Below are 19,243 nucleotides of genomic sequence, written 5' to 3' on the forward strand. Positions count from 1 at the left end.
GAGCGTACTGCAATGTTGAGCCTCGTAGGACCAGTGGGCACATTTCCTATCTGAGCGTGATTCATTCTTTTCCCAGTGTTTGGGAAATAAGCTTCCTGAACTCCTTGTTATTTCCTAATGGCCATGCCACTCAAGGAACACTACTACATATCCCAAGGGAAGGCTTGGTCAACACACCCTGCATGAACTCATTGAAGATTTATGAACACCACTCTTCTGTGAAAAAGCAGTGATAGAGATAGGCCCGTGAAGGGAAGCGAGCACAGCTGCAGTTTGTACAGCGGAAGCTGTTTTCCAAGCTGAATGAGGAGAGCTGAAATAGGAACTGAGCAGCAGAGTCATGGTCCCCCATAAAAAGAGAACATTTTCCCTCTCTGCAGTGCAGATTACTCCAAATTTGAGAGAAGAGACTGTGAGTCATTGCCTCTCCTACTTATGTTAAGTGCCTAATAAGCATGGACTCTGGAATAAAGTGAATTTGCATACATCTATTTTAAGGCTTTGATATGGTCATGGTGACAAAGCAGAGAAGGCAGGGAAAGAAGAAAGGGTCATGGAGCCAACAGATTCTTCAAACTTTCTGAAAAATTATCATCTGTTTTCAGATATTTTATGCTAATGAGGCACAAGAACTTCAGCCACCTGAAATCTACAGGGTGTGAAATGACCAGGAAGCGGCTGTACCTTGATATGTTTGACGCCACAGCTTACAAGCTTGCTCGGTTGGTACAAATCCCATGATATGTCAAATATCTGTGGGAAGAAAACAGACAGATATCGGCTTATTGTTACACAAACACCACGACATCACATATGTAGTCTAGATATGTAATGATCAAACTGGTTGCAAAAGGAGGTCATTGAAAAGAAAAGTGTGTGTTTGTGTGTGTGTGTGTGTGAGCGTGTGTGTCTGTGTGTGTTTGCGCCAGTTGTGTTATAATGTGTGTGGGCAACAGCTGCTTGTATTTCATCTTTTTAAAATTCCTTTTCATTAGCTGTGCTCCCTCTCAGACGGGCTCTGAAAAGCTCACAATCAATCAGGCCTAACTTATTTATGTCCCCTTTGGGCGGGCGGTCCATCCTACGTTTATAGCTAATTGAGGCAGTCGATACAGAGCTTGTGATGGAGACAGGGGAGGAAGAAAGTGTTTACTCTGTCTGTATGACCGGGAGCGGCTGCCAGAACCTTCCCTCTCCTCCAGTCCCACACACAGATTGTGTTTTTAGAGTCCAAGCCCACGGACACCAAACACTGCAAAGAGAGCAAAGAAAAAAAAAAGCCTTGCATCACAGATTGAACAGACTCTGCTCTGTTGCACTAATCACTGCAAAACAAACTTAGCTACCTCCACTGTAGCATGGCAGGCCACGATGAAAGGGCTAATAACGGCTGCAGAGCAGAACAGAACAGTTGTCCGGCCCCTGGCACTTCCAGTGAGCACATTTGAGTGCTTTTGCTGGAGGAGCCTCCTATAGCTGACTGAGTGAGTAGGCAGCAGCAGCAGCAGTGGAGCAGAAGAGAAGAGAACAGCTCTTATGGAAACCCGTCTCCACTCCGCAGCTTGCTTTACATGTTAGAGGACGTCCTCTTTGATCTACTGCTGGATCAATGTTTGGCTGTGGATAGAAGTCTCTGGTGAGGCATTGTTTTAACCGGATTTGAGAAATCTGCGTTTTAATGATAAGTAAAAAAAAATAAATAAATAAAAAAAAGCTCCTGTGTGACGAAATCCAGTGAAACTATATGGGTCACAGGGTTGAAAAGTGCATCCGTATTTTGAAAACTGAAGTCATTTTTTTAAAACGCTGCTTGTGGTGTGGCTCTAGGGATGTCGGCGTGTCAGCTGATCCACCACGCCGGGAAATTTTGTGCAGACATTCATCCCTCAGGATTAAACAAAACTGTCTCTTAGAAATGAAGTTCATATACTACTGTTATATACAAAAACTGTTTTCCTGATTACTTTGTGGTTTTTAGTGACTGAGGCACTACACAGCAGAGTTGCTAGGAGGTGGTTGGGGTGGATAGGGGCCATACAAAGTTCACAACTTTCACACTAGAGCCCAGAGCTCCCTAACATTAACCAAGTGCTTTGTTGCCTAAAACAACTTTAGAGTAGCAGAGTAGTCAGTATTACAAATTTGCATCTAGCCACATTCATAAAGTAACAACATGTCCTCATTACGTTAATAGAAAATGTAATCCAGTCAAATTACATTTCCTATAAAACATTTTGCTGCAGCAAATTAGTTGTATATGAAGACAGGGTTGGGATCCTCAACCATCCTCAGGTTAAAACTTTGCCCAATACTTTGGTTTATGACCAAATAAGAGAGATATTAAGAGTTCCCATGATGCATCCGTGCTTAATACCTGCAAAACTAGTGACATTCCCATCACCCCAGGCTATACTTTGTGTTTAGCGCTACAGTAATGATCTTATGTTTGCATGCTAACATGGTAAACTAAAATGGGTCACAGGGTAAAGATTATATTATACCGGCTAAACATCAGTGTGTGACAATTGTCTCTGTGAGCATATTGACATGTGGATGTTAACACAATGCCAAAGCACAGCCTCACAGAGCCACCAGCATCAGTCCTGTCGAGGGTTAATGAGAGTTTCATGTGGAAATATTCTGAAAATGTTTTTTTTTATCTCAAATATGACGTGGTATGATGTGGTATGTAGAGAACTGGTTAGAATAGTCAGAACAACTAGTATAAAGTGAAAAGAAAGGTCATGAGTTTTACTCTCTGTACCAGACAGCACAACTGCATCTCCTACTGAAATATCTAGAAGAGATGTCTCAAACATCAGTGTGTTTTTTGATATTGCTTTAATAGATGGATGGGGTAATGGCAACAGGGATTCCTCTGGATCGTCCTTAGTTCAGTTCTGACTTCCTCTGTTCAAGGAAGGGGAGAGACGGAGAGTAAACAGAGCTGCTAAACTGAGAAGTGATGGAGCCTCCTCTGGCTTTAAACACTGTCACATTCCATCTAAATCCCCAGCTCTCTACCCAAGCAGGAAAATAGCACAGGGTCATCTCCCTGTCTTTTACTGCAAAATACAGGAGGTATAACTCCGCTCTGGGAGCTCCTGCACGAGGAAGAGAGAGACATGCAAAGATAAAAACCCAGAGATGGTTCCGCACAGTATCGATTTTTATTAGGTCGAGGCTGCAATGTGTAAACACTAACTGGTGGCAGGTCTGCAGAGAGCTGGCTAAAAAGATGACATGAAAAGGCTGAAAAGGAGCTTTTCTTGAATGTTACGGTGATTAACAAATAATGTGTGTATGCTTGCATGTCCCACCGGGTATTTTAAGGATTCCCATGCGCTAAAGCTTCTCTCACCTTAACACTGCACAGGTGCTGCCAACCTCTGTCATGCACTAGTACAAACACTTGATATGACTGTTTTCCTTTAAAATCTCCCAAGCAGAGCATGTCTGAGTGCAGCTGATACTGCTGGAGTAATCACAGATGTGTCATTCAGAAACTCAGCCCAGCAGGCGAGCTGCAAAAAGCCCACAGCTTTTGAGAGGAGTTTTGATTGCTGCCGCTGCTGCTGTGCTGCTCAAACTGAACTTTTTTTTCCCAGTGACACTTTCATCTCTGTCTATATTCTCTGACTCCAAACTTGATTTAAACAAAGACAGTACTGCTCGTTTTACTCTGACATATTCTTTCTTTTTTTTTTTTTAAAGTATATTTTTTGGGTCTTTTTATGCCTTTATTTGATAGTATAGTGGAGAGAGACAGGAAACAGGGAGGCAGAGAGGGGGAATGACATGCAGCGAAAGGCCATCCGCTGCGGGATTCGAACCGGGGCCAACTGCAGCGAGGACTGTAGCCTCTACACATGGGGCGCCTGCTTAGACCACTACGCTACACAACACCCCATATTCTTTCTTTTTAAAGATGAGTATCATTGGGTCTCAACAGTACCTGTCCCTCGAGGTCAAAGGCCAGGCACGCGATGCCGTGTGTGTGCACATCCTTGAGGATGGACACAGTCTGCACAGTGTAGGAGTCCCATACACAGATGTAAGGCTCCTTGCCCACCTGCCCTGTGGCCACCAACACACGCTCCGGATGCAGAGCTAAACTGTACAGAGAGAGAGAGTGAAAAGGGAGGGAAAACATCTGGTTAGCATTACCACTTTTGCACGCTTGCGAGTGTGTGTTTATGTGTGCGCTGAGAGCAAAGAGGGGGTAGGAACCACTGGGATGAGATGAACACATTAAGTCTGTGATGGGTCTGAATATGGAGGCAGAGGGGCAGCTTGATGAGGTGACATGGTTCAATTAACTCGGTCATGCTCAAATACACACATGCAGCCTGGCGTCATGCATGCCTACAGGGTGTTCACAGAATAGAAGAGGGAGGATTTGTGAATCTGTGAATTACATTTTCCATTTTTGTTCGTTTTCCCAGCAGCCCTTGGACCGCTCTCTGCCCCTTTCACCTTTTCTAATTCATCTGGGGTTTCCTCGCATCACCAGGCATATGTTTGTAACACTGTTACATAATCTCCCCCACCTCCTCTCCCCTCCCCTCCACACTCGTACCTCCCCCACCTACGAGCATTCCCACTCTACAGCTGAGCAACAGCCTGCTGTACAAAGCTGTCAGCCTCCCCGCTCCGCCCATCCTTTCAGCGGCCGCCAGTCACGTTCCAGGCAGGCCTGAGTGATTCACTGGGCAATTCTTCCTCTTGCCTTGTCCTGGCCTATATATTTCATGCTGCGACGGAGCTCCCTCTATTATAACCAGACTGCCTGTTTTGCCAAATGCTCTCCAGAATTTCTAATCCTGGTGTGTATTGAGGGAGCAGGTCAGAGAGGCTTCGCAGGCTGCGCAGCATCAACCGGCTGAGTCAAAGCAGCCATCTTCCACTTTCACTCCTTTCCGAGCTTTCAGTGTGAATCTTCCTGTCTGACTCCTGACACCTCATCTGCATGTGAAACACGCTGTCACCAAGGACTTGACAAAGCTCTGCTGGTGTAACATCTCTCAAAGCTGAGGTGGGTTAGACGTGACAGGCCCGATCTTTGTCCTCCCTCAATCTTCCCTCCTTGTTCTCCCCATCACATCCGCTTCTCCACCCCCTTTGTTGAACCTCTCTCCAACCTGGCACAATTTCTCATCTTACTTTTTTATGAATTATATAATCAGAGCGAAGCAGCTAATAATAGCATTCAGAGGAAGAGAAAAATGATTGGAACACTTTGAGATGCAGACAGACACAGCAGAGAAAACTGCTTTGGCGCAAGCGGGTCCAATACAATTCTGTCTGGTTTGACACACGTCAAAAGGTATGTGCAGGAAGCACTGATACTTATTCGGAATCACTTTAATTATGACTTTAATAAGTATGGTATGTCTGTGTTACAGCTTGGTAAAATCAGTGCAGTCTATAAGCCAGCTAAAACAAGATCGCTCTTTCACTTACATGTCTGTCAGCTGAAAAGCTTGCTAAATGCCATCGCTAATGACTTAGCCTGCAGTGCATCACCACGGTTCTCCTGTTTGATATAGGCTGCGGCTGTTTGATGCGGCTGTCTTCCATCTGGCACGAACTGTAGTACAAAACTAGCTAAATACTGCAGCAATTAAACAGTCTGTTTTCGTGTAGATACGAGGCAAATAAACAGCCTGGAGAGCTGATTTCACACGGTGGAGATGCTTAGATACAGAGGAGGGGGAGGAGACGAAGGTCGACTGAGCCGGATAAAAGGGCACGAGATACAACTTTACCCACTGTTTCCCCTTCTTCATCATGAGTCTAGCAATCTATCTTTGACTCATGAATGGAGACGGTTACATATGGGCAAGAATGACGCCAGTCCCCCATGATATGGCGAGCTCCTGAGACAACTTTGATACACATTCTCCAGCAGTAGCTTCCTTTGTCTGATTATACCTACAGTGGATTAAAAGGAAGCGGAGGATTAGCACATATCTGAAGGTCTACACAGCGCAGGATATTTCCCAGGACTCCACAAAGTGTTTTAGTACAGCTGCTCACCAAACCCCATAAGAAAATGCCGCCCATAGACCAAGCACTTAAAACGGAAAATAGAAGAGGTAAAATGAAAGAAAGCAGCGGGTGAGTACAGTGGTGCTCTGCTTGATTAGAGTCAAAGGGAGAGAAAAGAGGAGGGAGTTAAAGAGGGTGACATGGGCAAAGACTCTGGACTGGTTTCTGGCCCAGTGAGAAAAGTCTTCTGATTCTTCTGAAAACCAAGTGCACTTGAGCTAGTGGGTGCTGTTTATCAATTTTACTGCTGAAACAATTAAATTATTATTATTAATTTAATAATCAAGAAATCAGTTTTTATATTTCATTTATATTTTATATTTTGAGCATATGTCACTATTTTCTGACATTTTACAGATAACAATCAGTCTTTTGAAAAAAAGAACTAGAGGAATTGATAATCATTCGGTCTTTGAAACAACAACAAATGTTCATCACAATTTCCAAAGTGGGATGCTCATATTGTTCCTCCAGTCCAAAATACAGTTTACTGTAACATAAAACCAGCAAAGTTCAGAAACTTGAACTGGATATTGTTTGACATTTTTAGATGATAAATTACAACAATAAATAATTGCTCCAGCTCTTCTTGTCTCTTATTGATTGTATCCTAGTAAAATAGATATGAATAATTCATCATTATATCCACATTTCTAATCAATAGTGTAAATATCCTTAAGCACCAATACTTATTTGGACAAGAGTGTATATACCAATGTATACATTATTAATATTGCGGTACTTGTTCAAAAATATTTTGATATCTAATCATTATCAACTTCTAAATGCACTATAATAAAACTAAAGTTTGGCATCATCTAAGTCAGGGTAAAGTACCGATAAGAGCAATACGTCAGCTGCCTCCACTTCATCTGAATAAAACATTCATAACACCTCCATCAGAAAACCAACACCTGCCCGAGTTTATTTTTTTTAAATCGCAGCAACATCTATGCTGAATCACGCCATAGCGCTAAGTAACTGTACTGAACTCTGGAGGATCCTAATTGAGGAAGACAGATCTGCTCTTTAGAGACCAAGCTGCCTTTCACAGAGTGAGTGGCTTGGCAGCTCCTCGCAGTGATGATGGAGACCTGAGACCTCAGTCACTCTGCACAGAGCCCCTGCAAATGTGTATAAAGGTAAGAAACAAAGGGAAGCAGACCCGACTGTCACCAACAGTAAAGGTTATCGACTTGATCGACTGTTTCTACAGTCTTCTCATTAGATCCTCTTTTACTACAGCTATTTCTACTTTTTCCTTGTGGTTATGGTGATAAAAAGTCATTTGCTCGTGGATTGAATAAAAATAACCAAATCATTTTCCAATCATAAATGAGTACAGGAGCCACCGATAATCTACTGAGACTAAAATCAGAGGGAAAGTAAGCAGAGGACAGAAGACAGACCACAGACCACGACTCTCCATTTATCAGCATTCAAACACAGGAAGATGAATACAGGAAAATGTGAATCTTATCTATTACCTCTAATGGCCAATGTCTACCGTACTGGCCTGACAGCACATTCCCACACACTCACCTAAAACACCAGCGCTATTGGTTTCTGATACAAGGCATACATTTGTGCAATAGTAATAAAGCACACTATGATGACTTTACACAGCAAGATTGTCAGTTTTAGACTTTAGCTTGCACATTAATATGCAGTTAGTTCACACCATTAGCTCATACAGTTCACAGAGCAAGGCTGCGAGACTCCTGCCTGCAAACCTGACACATTTGTTGTGTGAAACTTCACACTGATTTTGAAAGTGAAAAAAAAAATTAATTAAGAGCTGAATGAAAATTTTTCAACAATATGAATAGAAATGCATTCATCACATCTTTCAACGCTTACTGAAACAAGACCGGCCTCGGACTGGCATCTATAATCCATAACTCTGGCTGTGCTCCATCATAAAGTTAACAAGATATTGTAATATGAGACAGCCTTTTATCCCCGTGTCCATAACGGCCTCTCATTAACTCTCACTCACTATCACAACAAACAACATGAATCAGCCAAGATCTAGAATAACAGCACAAAATAAAGTTTTTAGATTGTGGTGCCGAAGCAACAAATAAGATTTCCAGCCTGTGTGTTATTTTCAGTGTGCATGTTTGCGTTTCATATGCATTCATGTGCATGTACACGTCCTGCATGTCAGCATAACTGCAAAAAGGAGAGATTAAGTTTTGCACTATGGACAAACGCCTGCAGGTTTTTCAGCAGGAGCCTCGGGTTCTTTTAGTTTCGGACTGGAATAAATGGAGCATGGAGCAATACCAGATATGAAGAAAGATTTGCAAATAACTGTTTTAACTGTTTTTTAATAGTCCACTTTCCTTACATGCCTCAAAGTGAACTGTGTTTTAATTAGACGTTAGTAACTTTCTCCTCAGTCTATTTTGCTATTGCCCAGTACCATGTCAATTCACATTCCTCAAAAAGCATCACTGAAACACAGACCAGACCGACCTTTCATTCATGTGAGAACCTGCCTATTAGCTCCTCCATGTCAGACTGGGAGACCAGTTAAAAAAGCTGCAGGGCGAGATAAAACTAAGAGCGAGAAACAAGGCCAGCAATTAACTCATGAGGTAAAACATCAATTTATACATAGCTCACAAACAGGATACAGCAGCAACCAAAAATAAGGGCAAAAGAGAGAGGGATTTGAATAGCAGTGCTATCTGAGGGGGCTGCATCTATTCCACATGAGTTAGTGCAACGTGAGAGCAGTCCAACAGTTATTCAGCACTGAATCTGCTGAGGATTGCTCCTGGTTGTGCCATAGCAACCTTAAGTCTAAGGACGTGTTTATGAGAGCTTTACAAGCACTCCTCTGAGATCTGAGTTTAGAATGACCTCTATGGATACGGCTATTACCTGGTTTGTGCCAGCAATACCAGACATGAGATCTACATAGCTTTTGGTGTAAATATGTTCATATCAAAAGAGCTTTTCATGTATTTTAAACCACCTGTCTGCAAAAAAAAAATGTGGCAACAAAACGCCTAAAATACTGAGTGCAGCGTTACATATGATGAATTTGATTGTTTTACAATTCAATACTTTTGCATATTTATTAGTTTTGCAAATGCATGTTGCATTTTCGCATCAAATATCAAACGATGGCTCGTTCAGTGATTCCTCCGGCTAAGAGTCAGGCACTTCACCCACAGGGCAGCGCAGGGTTAGTTCCTCTGTTGTCTGATTAATAATGGAGCAGGAGCCCAGCTGACTACCGACATAGAATATAATGTTAGTCATCTCCAGGCCAACCCACACACACGTCAACACAAGCACTGGAGCGTTGGACACAGGTCGTTGTTGTGTGGCATGCTGAGAAACAGTTTGAAAGGCAGGATCATTAGATGTGTGATGTAACACTGGTTACTTTGCTGTGTTTTATTAAAGAACAGGTCTGTCTGGCCATGCAGAGATGAGTTAACACTTTCCAATCCAAAGGATTCTTTCAAGGACAGCTACGTTCAATTGCATTTTTCAGATTTGCACTTTGCTTGCTTCCATTGTCATGGGAAGATGAGACATGCAGGCTGCTGCTTTGGAAAACCTTTAAATATGCTGAAAATTTCTGCTACCAGTCAAAGACAAAGCAATTAGTAATTGATTAGATAATCTACAGAAATTAAAGTCAACTACTTTGATTACCAATTAATCATTAAATCCTTTATTAAGACAAAATGGTAAATATTTTCTTTGTTCACATTCTCTGATGACTAGATTTGCTGCTTTGAGCTCTGTGAGATGTTGTTACAAATTAACTATCTTTGAGTTTTGGACTGTTCTTTGTACAAACATCTAGTTTAAGTTATCAATTTGACCTCTGGAAGATCATGAGCAGCATTTCCCCCTATTTTATAGATTGAATTATTGATACGGTTTAATGATGGACCCTGATATAAAAATCTAGCAGCTCTGCAACTAGAAGCAATGACATGAGGAGTGGCAGCAGAGTAATCTTTAGCAGTGAGAGGAAGGGAGCTTCAATCTGGAGAGCTGGTTCAATGCCTCTGCCCTGCTGGAGTGTCCTTGAGCAAGACACTGGACCCCATTACAAACTATGGAGATGCTGCTGTGTAGGTGCGTGTTCCTGTTAACTACCTATGGGGCTAGAAAATATCATATTACATTACACAAGGTGACACCAGCACCTACAATGACAACAGTACAGGATCAATTCATTTTCAGCTACTATGAGTCTGGTGCTGTCCAAGGTGCTGAAACAAATTGTCATATGTGTGTGTGTGTGCAGTATACTGTTGCCTGTGTATGATTACATTACCTGATTATGTCATCGTTGTGTCCCAGGTAAAATTTCTGCTTGTGCTCCCGGGTGTTGTACACAACCCCAACACCGGCGACAAAATAGACTATCTCCTTGGCGGCGGTGTAGTACAGGTTGTTGCGGCACTGATGTCCCCGGTATCCGTACACCCACTCCAGTCTCAGGTGGCAGTTGGGAGCAGTTCTGTCAGCCATGTCCGCACTTCCGTGTGTGTCTCTCTGTCGGTATCACGTAGGCTTTCTGATACAGTGTCATTCACCAAAAAGGATTTATTTTAAGCCCGTGTGTCCCATTAGTCCCTCTTGATTTCCACCAGTCCAGGGAGAGCGCTGAAATTGGGCATTTTTGAGGGTCGTGTGAATGAATAGTCTTGCTGTATGATGAGATGAAAGCCCTCTGTCTCTGTTTCAGAAACGAGTTTCTAAGCTGTTGTGTTCATTGTGAGAATCTGCTTGTACTTCTTCGGTCCCGGGCTCGCGGTCCTCGTCGGCTCCAGGTCAAAGCTCCTGTCAAATCCTACAAAGATGGAGCTGCACTGTTATTCCGCAAGCACCGCCCATAAAGATGACGGATCAGCCTGTCGTTCAATCAGATCCTTTAACTAAGGAGCAGAGACAAAAAAGCAGGAGAGGACAATCTCGTCACGACTGAAACAGTTATACAAGGATAACATCAAATTGGCTGCGACTTAATTTTATTAATTTAATGTAAACTCTTTGTCTTAATGGGTGAATTTCACACACAGAGAGAAAGATACTACCATAAAACAAATGTATTTTGACAGAATATTACTATTAAATATAAGTTTAGTCTATATTCGATTTTTACTGACACACAACTACTAGGCCTACTTTACACATAAGGCACAGTGTGTCATCTGTTGAAATTATAGAATATTTAGAATATTGTTCAGTCTAAACTGTTATTATTATTATTATTATTATCATCATTACAAAATCTTACATAATATATTTCAAGATTCAAGCTAGAGGATTGTTTTGTACACCAAAGAAATTATACAATTAATGGAATGTTTTTCTATTACATTAAATAAAGAAACAGATAATACAACTGTTAACTCACTTCTTTTTTCTTTTTGTTATTGTAAAACTGATATGCACAAGTTCGAGCTTTGTAAATTACTCATCTTTTCCACCCTTTTTGTGAACTATTAATTTTTGTATTTGGAAACTACACTCAATCTTTTGGGCTTATCAGTAGAGATCTGAGCAAGATGTACCGTTTGCACTTTATATTATTTCGATTAATTTGTTTAAAAATATTTAATTTCTATTTTACTTCTTTTGTTTTATCTTAATTTTTCTTTGTTGACATCTAGGGCTGTATGTATTTAATACATGATATGAACACTGTTATTTTCATATTATGTTTTTTCACCCTTGCTCTGTCATTCTATTACAGAAATAGAGGGAAAAAAATAAAATTGGAAATGGATTAATTCATGAATTTGCCCTATTGGCCCTATGGGATAAATAATTTATAATCTATCTATCCATCTATCTATCCATCTATCTATCTATCTATCTATCTATCTATCTATCTATCTATCTATCTATCTATCTATCTATCTATCTATCTATCTATCTATCTATCGGGCATAAAAATATAGCATAGCAGTTTTTTTCATTAGAGGAAGCTACGTCATTGAAGGACCGCCTCCTCCCCTGTTGCCGAGCGACAGAGGAAGCTTCGCCATCGTCCCAGCTTTGCAAAACAGCTTGCTAACCCACTTCTAAACCTGTTTTCTTCTCGGCCAACGCAATGGAGGTGACGATGGACCCTTTGTTTCTCGCGTGGAGCTATTCCAGGAGGCGGAAACTCCAACAGTGTTCAGATATTTGTACAAAAATATTACAAGACAACCCATATGACCAGGTACCGTGATACAGTTAGCCGGGCTAGCTTAGCATGCTAGCGATTATCTATTAAGGAAAGCCATCCAATTTGCTAATACAGGCAACCTGCAGTAACTCGTGCGTAATCCGGATTAATCCTAGTAGTTTTCTTAATTTAATTTAGCTAACGTTGAATTTACTGGTATCTCTTTGACTCATTATGCTGCAACATACTCCTGACATTACATTGCATTTCATTTTACCTTTCATTTCTTCTGCATCGTGTCTTTTTTTTTTTTTCTTTTTTTCCCCGTTTATTCTCATCTGTCCTCCATTTTTCTCTTTTCACTAACTAACTGCATGCTGTCCTAAGGACTCCTCCTTGTTTATCTCAGAGGTAACCTTGACTGCAGACTGTTCTTCTGTCATTTTTTCATTCCTGACTGTAACATGTTTACCCAGTGGTTGGAAGACGTAACATCAGGCTCTTTACATGATTTAGCAGTTTGTGTTTGTTTTATAGGCTGCATGGAGCTTGAAAACTCGTGCTCTGACAGAGATGGTATACATAGATGAAATTGAGGTTGACCAGGAGGGGATTGCTGAGATGATGCTGGATGAGAGCTCTATTGCTCAAGTTGCGCGTAAGTTTAAACTCTTCAGTTCTTTAAAGTTGAGAATATTAGTACCCAATGGTTAAATTTGTTAGATTGATGAAACCTGACTTTCTTCAAGGCCCTGGAACGTCACTGAGGCTCCCTGGAACAAGTCAGGGTGGAGGGCCCACACCAGCCGTCAGGTACTGTCTGCAAGGCAATGCTCAAAATTTTGTCTTGAAATTTTTACCATTGACAACACTTTCAACAAATTAAGAGATACTCGATAATCTGGGTTTCTCTTCTCTGAATTCAAGGCCTATGACACAATCAGGGCGTCCTATCACAGGATTTGTGAGACCAAGCACACAGTCTGGGCGTCCTGGGACAATGGAGCAGGCCATCAAAACTCCCCGCACTGCAAGCACTGCTCGGCCTGTCACTAGTGCTTCTGGTAGATTCATCCGTCTGGGAACAGTGAGTAAACATGCCTGAAAGTTTGCAGCGACATAAAGGCTGCCTGTTCATGTGAGAACAGTTTCCCATCAAAAAAACAAAAGCAAACCTTTATTGGTGTATTTGTATAGAATTTTCTCCTATTGCTTAATATATTATCATTGTTCATATAAATTACAGATATTTATTATTTATTGTGTATTGTATATAGTTATACATTTTCCTGACTGTGAAGAAAACCTGTATCATTTACCATGATATGTTGTTTCACTGTTTCTCCAGGCTTCAATGCTAACCAATCCCGAAGGACCATTTATTAACTTGTCAAGATTAAATCTGGCCAAGTACTCCCAAAAGCCCAGTTTATCCAGGGTAAGACTGAGACTGTTGCCTCCCAAAATGAATCACGATTTTAGCCTTTTCTCAAATGTCAAGTAACCATCGTTTCCCTCCGCAGACACTGTTTGAGTACATCTTCCATCATGAAAACGATGTAAAAAATGTAAGTAGTGCATAGATTTACAGCATAAAGAGAATTGGTTGACTTTTAGTCATGCAACAAAAACTTCATATTTCTTCACCAGGCTCTAGATTTGGCCGCTCAAGCTACTGAACATGCTCAGTTCAAAGACTGGTGGTGGAAAGTTCAGCTGGGAAAATGTTACTACAGGCAAGTAAACAGCCACATGAGCTCAGTATATCTCACATTTCTAAAAGTTGTATTTTTATAATCTAATTAAAGATTGTTATTTTTTACCTTTGCAGGCTTGGTTTATATCGAGAAGCAGAAAAACAGTTTCGATCAGCTCTCAACCACCAAGAGGTGGTGGATACATATCTCTACCTGTCAAAGGTAATGATGGAGATATCATAGCCGTACATTACATTAACAACTTGTTGCACAATGGAAAATACCAATTCTTACTTATTTCTGGTACAAAAGTTTGCTAATAAATGAAATGAGAAACCTTGTGGGTTTTTTACTTTAGGTTTACCAGCGCCTTGATCAACCAATAACAGCACTCAACCTTTTCAAGCAAGGCCTGGACCATTTTCCTGGTGAAGTCACCCTTCTAACAGGAATAGCTCGCATTCATGAGGTACAGTATGCCACCATGGCCATTACTATAGACTCCCCTTACTCCACTCCCAAGATACAACTGCCAAAAGAAATAGGAAACCATATTTACTGTCTATATTGTGATATTCTCACAGGAGATGAACAACATTTCATCAGCCACAGAGTACTACAAAGATGTCCTCAAGCAGGACAACACTCACGTGGAGGCTATAGCCTGTATAGGCAGCAATCACTTCTATACTGATCAGCCAGAGATCGCCCTGAGGTTCTACAGGTCAGACTGACTTTTATGTATAATTTATGTAATGCATTGTTACAGTATAGGTAATGAGGAGCTATATGCCATCTGTGATTCAATATGCGTCGCCCTTTGTTAGACGGCTACTCCAGATGGGGGTGTATAACTGCCAGCTGTACAACAACCTGGGCCTGTGCTGCTTCTATGCCCAGCAGTATGACATGACTCTGTCCTCATTTGAGAGGGCTCTGGCCCTGGTGGACAATGATGAAGAGATGGCCGATGTCTGGTACAACATAGGGCACGTTGCTGTGGTGAGTTAGCAATACCCCAAAATATCCCAGAATGTCTGATTATGTAATAATATGTACCTCTCCTTCATATAGTTTTTTTTTTTTAAGTATATTTTTTTGGGGCTTTTTATGCCTTTATTAGATAGTACAGTAGAGAGAGATAGGAAATGGGGAGGCAGAGAGGGGGAATGACATGCAGTAAAGGGCCGTCCAATGCGGGATTCGAGCCAGGGCCGACTGCAGTGAGGACTGTGGCCTCTACATATGGGGCGCCTGCTCAACCCACTGAGCCACTTGACGCCCCTCCTTCATATAGTTTAAAGTTAAAATAAACCAAATATTAACTGTTCTCAAAGAGAGCTCACAAACTTTCAAAGTACAAATAGAGTGCATGTGTTCTATGTTTACAGGGCATAGGGGACCTGACACTGGCCTATCAGTGTTTTAAACTAGCTTTGGCTTTTAACAATGACCATGCTGAGGCCTACAACAACTTGGCTGTGCTGGAGCTGCGCAAAGGTCGTATTGAACAGGTGAAGTCATATCTTTTAGTCTGTTAAAATATGAGGGATGAGATCATATTGCTTTCCTTTTAGACACTCTAATATGATGTTATACAGCCCGTTATTAGAGAGTCATTAAACAGTCATTATTATTAATGATATACCAACTTGTATTACCAAAAGATATGTCTCAAATACAGCCGGTACTGTATTGATTATTTTAGAATGTTCCTAAGAGGTTGGTGATAAACCAATTTAGCATTTATATCATGATATGAGAGAGAGATCCCTGGGCTGAGTTTCACATGCAAAATAAATTAATTCATTGAATATCCTGTTGCTGACAATGTAACTGATTGTCCTATCTTTGATCCAGTCTAAAGCCTTCCTACAGACCGCTGCATCACTGGCTCCTCACATGTATGAGCCACACTTCAATCTTTCCATTCTTTCTGAAAAGGTAATTTATTACTATTTATTCATCTGAATATCTACACTATACAGTTGTTTAAGACAAAATAATCAATATGAAAATGTTTGCCAACGCACTGTTTTTGTCTGTGTCCAGATTGGAGACGTTCAGAGTAGCTACACTGCAGCACAAAAGTCTGAGGATGCTTTTCCTGAGCATGTTGACACTCAGCAGCTTCTCAAGCAACTTCGGCAGCACTTTGCGGTGCTGTGAGCGTCCGACCAGTGTGCTGAGGAAGAAGGGTTTGATTTGATCTAATTGCCAGTTACTAGGTATACCATATGTTATACGTAAAGTTTAAAAGAAAGGATTTGATTGATGTGATTGACCTCATCAGCATGTCTGTGATACATAATGATATATGATGTATACCACACATCATGCATCATATGACTTGTAGGAATGTACAATTCATGTGAAGGTGGGTATTTTCCTGATAAACTGGTAAACTAGTGTACAAATCTGTGTAATAGTAATACATATGTACATAGTTATGGTAAAGATTTAATTTATTACAGTAAAATAATCAACCTACATTTTATAGCTCATTTCATAAATTATATGTATTTTTCATATTTGAACCTTCCTTGCCATTTTGTAGTTTCAACAAATATCGACATGACAATAAAAGGTTACAGTTCAGAAGATGTGTAAAAGTCTCTAAGGTCAAGTCAATTCTTCATTCAAACAATTAAACTAAAACTTAATGGGATTTAAAAAATAAAAAAATAAAATTACATTAACTCCCAGACTTTGGTGCCATTTCGCAAATCCATTTCAGGCTATAACCGCATGGAGCATCATTCCAGGACTTGAAGGGGTTGTTTTTGGGATACGTAGCTGCACAGTCCTCATTGTCCTGGTTGTTGGGCTCACCGTCATTCCAATACCTGAAACAAATGATAAGTTACTTTGTTGAGCCTTAATATCTCCTCCAACACTTTATATTTAAACATCATATTTTGATATTATCATTATTATTATTATTGTTAGTGTTAGTATTCGTAATATTATTAGTATGTGAATCTGCTATCACAGCCATTTACAACAGTGACAATTCTTGACAATATTTAAGACCATTTTTTAGTATGTTCAGGTGTGTAACTGTTACCCCTCAGTCATTCTTCTTCCATCCAACCATTTCCAAGTTCCCTCCTCATCTATATCTCTCAGTCCGATCCAGTAGCCATTAAGGGATATGAATCTTGAGGAGTCATGATAATTGTTTATCAAGCTATTTACTGCCACCTGACAACATTGGAAATATACACACACAAACACACATGTATTTGCATTTATTTTGTTGGGTCCCGTGCAGTGAAACAGGTCTCTTTTAATGCTCAAAAGTAAAATATAAAGTGATATGAAAGAGAACTACAAACATGGAAATGACTAAATGTTGAGTCTTACGTTTTTCTCTGTGGTGTCTAATATTGCCAAGTCTCCTCCTTGATTGATGCAGAACTGTCTGGCTTGATACCATGGTCTGCGCGAAAGAGCCTCAGACGTAGCGATGTAGTAACATGCTGAGTTCATGTAAGTCCACCCGGGGAGACAGTGTCTGCAGCCCTCCGCTGAAAATGGAAACATGTTATGTTGTTTGGATTTAAATAATTATGTATTTAATCCTTTGATCATAAAAAACAAGTAAAAAAAAAAAAAAAAAAAGCTCTCACCAATCATTGGTATGTGGGCTTTCATTGCTGAAATTTCCTCTTGGATTTTGTTAATATCCTTTTCATAGCCTTTGTTTCTTTTAGTCTGATGATCCAATTCCCACTCAGTATGTAGGTGTTCACTGATTTCTTTTGCCAACTCCTTTTTGGCGTCATCCCTGCTTTTAACTGCAGAGTTGTAAAAAGCCTGCAGTTTGGTCATCTCCTCATTCATGTCTGTTATTGTGTATTGCCCAGTAAGTTTGCTGTCTGTAAGTAGTGAAGACATAGTGTTACTGGAGTCGAGCAGTCAGCTGAAGTTTCTTAATAGCATGATAAATATCTGTTTACACTCATTTCGGGACATGCAGATCTATACTTGCCTGCTGTGCAGTGTAAATTCAAAGGTCAAAAGTGATCACAGGAGTGTAGCAGAACAAAAGTTAATTGCCTGCATATCATAACATTGTTGGTGCACAGGCATTTATAACTGTTTTGTAAATACATTCCAGAAAGTTATTTTTTTTTAATTGTGTATAATCTCTGCAGGGTGTTATACAGCATTAGTTCACAGCAGCCATTCACCATTGCCCCCAATACATATATCTCTAAAGAGTTTTCACATATTTCTTTCAATAGTACCCTTCTAGCTTCACACAAGCTGTAAATAACCAGAATTTAGCCAACAGTAGTTAGCAGCATGGATGTAACTGCTGTTCAGTGCTGGGCAGGTGGTGTGTAGCCGATTAGAGCGGTGAACCAAAACAGGTAAAAGAAGTTAAAATGCTACATAGACTGAAGGGAACTGCAGAGTCAGGTGGGTTCCTTGCTACGAGCGACACATTTTACATTACACACAGTCATTGTTAAAGATATTACTTACAGCAGCTTTAAGGTAACTCATGTTAAATATATCAATGTTTAAATAGCTGTACCTCTTCTGTTGACGTCACTTTCAAATATTAGTTTTATTGCTATGAGTTGCGAAAATGCATGTCACCTCATAGTTAGTTAATACCACAATATTTTTGTTCTTTATGGGTTAACAGTAACTTACAATAGACTCCCAGGCCGATATCAATGGCTAGAAGAATGACAGCGAGCACTGCCAGGCTCACTGTAACCAGTCTGTAAAAATGCATACTGGATTCAGGTCTCACCACGGACATGAACACTACACAGAGAAGTTGTGGATCAATTTCAGAGCCATGTACGGACAGGTGACAGAGATAAAGAAATACACAGAATAATTAAGCAGTGGTGTTTATAAGATCCTACTAAGACATCTTATGTCAGTTGTTGATTGATAATTAATGATTAAGATATACAATAATAAAAAAAATGATGCAAAGCATGCACTTAATAACTTACAGGAAAACAAGGACACCTACTAAGAATGACATACAAAATAAGCACAGTGTGTGTAATAACAAAGAACATGTTAAACAGTTGAATACCTCGTTGCTTCTCTTGGTTTGAGTAGAGAGCACGATCATCTGCACTGAAGTCCTCCTGACAAATCAGTTGGTTACATGTGCCATCGAAAGTGCATCAAAAGTTTTCTCTGTCCTCCATTTTTTCTGTTGAGATAAGAAGATGTGATTGTCCCTGAGATAGACTATTTGTCAGGACATTGCCCCGTAGGTGAGTGTGTAACATAACAAACAGAAAATCAAGTTCATTTGTTAAATATTTACAGGGAGTGCAGGCCATTTGAAAAGCTGGTG

General features: G+C 40.4%; 3 protein-coding genes across 4 annotated transcripts in view; 1 reads left to right on the top strand and 2 right to left on the bottom strand.

Moving 5' to 3' along the window:
- eml5 (EMAP like 5) overlaps positions 1–10,917 on the bottom strand; it is a 38,154-nt gene extending 27,237 nt beyond the window's left edge. The window contains exons 1-4 of the mRNA XM_087176902.1: positions 10,364–10,917; positions 3,956–4,115; positions 1,154–1,252; positions 685–753 (exon numbers count right to left, since the gene is read on the bottom strand). Of these exons, the coding sequence (XP_087033028.1) occupies positions 685–753; positions 1,154–1,252; positions 3,956–4,115; positions 10,364–10,560 (525 nt within the window). The 5' untranslated portion in view covers positions 10,561–10,917. The remainder of the gene's footprint in view (positions 1–684; positions 754–1,153; positions 1,253–3,955; positions 4,116–10,363) is intronic.
- A 1,148-nt stretch (positions 10,918–12,065) lies between these two features.
- Positions 12,066–16,568, top strand: ttc8 (tetratricopeptide repeat domain 8). 2 transcript variants are annotated; one of them, XM_023417337.2, is made up of 15 exons: positions 12,066–12,262; positions 12,596–12,619; positions 12,746–12,866; positions 12,958–13,021; positions 13,136–13,295; positions 13,557–13,646; positions 13,732–13,776; positions 13,859–13,944; positions 14,040–14,127; positions 14,264–14,374; positions 14,490–14,629; positions 14,733–14,907; positions 15,297–15,419; positions 15,766–15,849; positions 15,958–16,568. In XM_023417337.2, the coding sequence occupies exons 1-15, from the start codon at positions 12,149–12,151 to the stop codon at positions 16,072–16,074; spliced, it is 1,542 nt and encodes a 513-aa protein (XP_023273105.1). In that variant the 5' UTR covers positions 12,066–12,148; the 3' UTR covers positions 16,075–16,568. The 2 variants fall into 2 exon arrangements, with proteins under 2 accessions (XP_023273105.1, XP_023273106.1); XM_023417338.2 differs by lacking the exon at positions 12,596–12,619.
- A 32-nt stretch (positions 16,569–16,600) lies between these two features.
- Positions 16,601–19,132, bottom strand: LOC111663228 (CD209 antigen-like protein C). Its single transcript, XM_023417339.2, has 6 exons — positions 18,974–19,132; positions 18,574–18,690; positions 17,538–17,786; positions 17,272–17,435; positions 16,973–17,109; positions 16,601–16,751 (listed from the first exon to the last, which is right to left on the bottom strand). The coding sequence occupies exons 2-6, from the start codon at positions 18,683–18,685 to the stop codon at positions 16,601–16,603; spliced, it is 813 nt and encodes a 270-aa protein (XP_023273107.1). The 5' UTR covers positions 18,686–18,690; positions 18,974–19,132.
- Positions 19,133–19,243: the final 111 nt, after the last annotated feature.

This window comes from Seriola lalandi, unplaced genomic scaffold (genome assembly GCF_002814215.2).
Source record: "Seriola lalandi dorsalis isolate HSWRI2012SDOR001 ecotype SW California unplaced genomic scaffold, Sedor1 jcf7180002054573, whole genome shotgun sequence".
Taxonomy (NCBI): domain Eukaryota; kingdom Metazoa; phylum Chordata; class Actinopteri; order Carangiformes; family Carangidae; genus Seriola; species Seriola lalandi.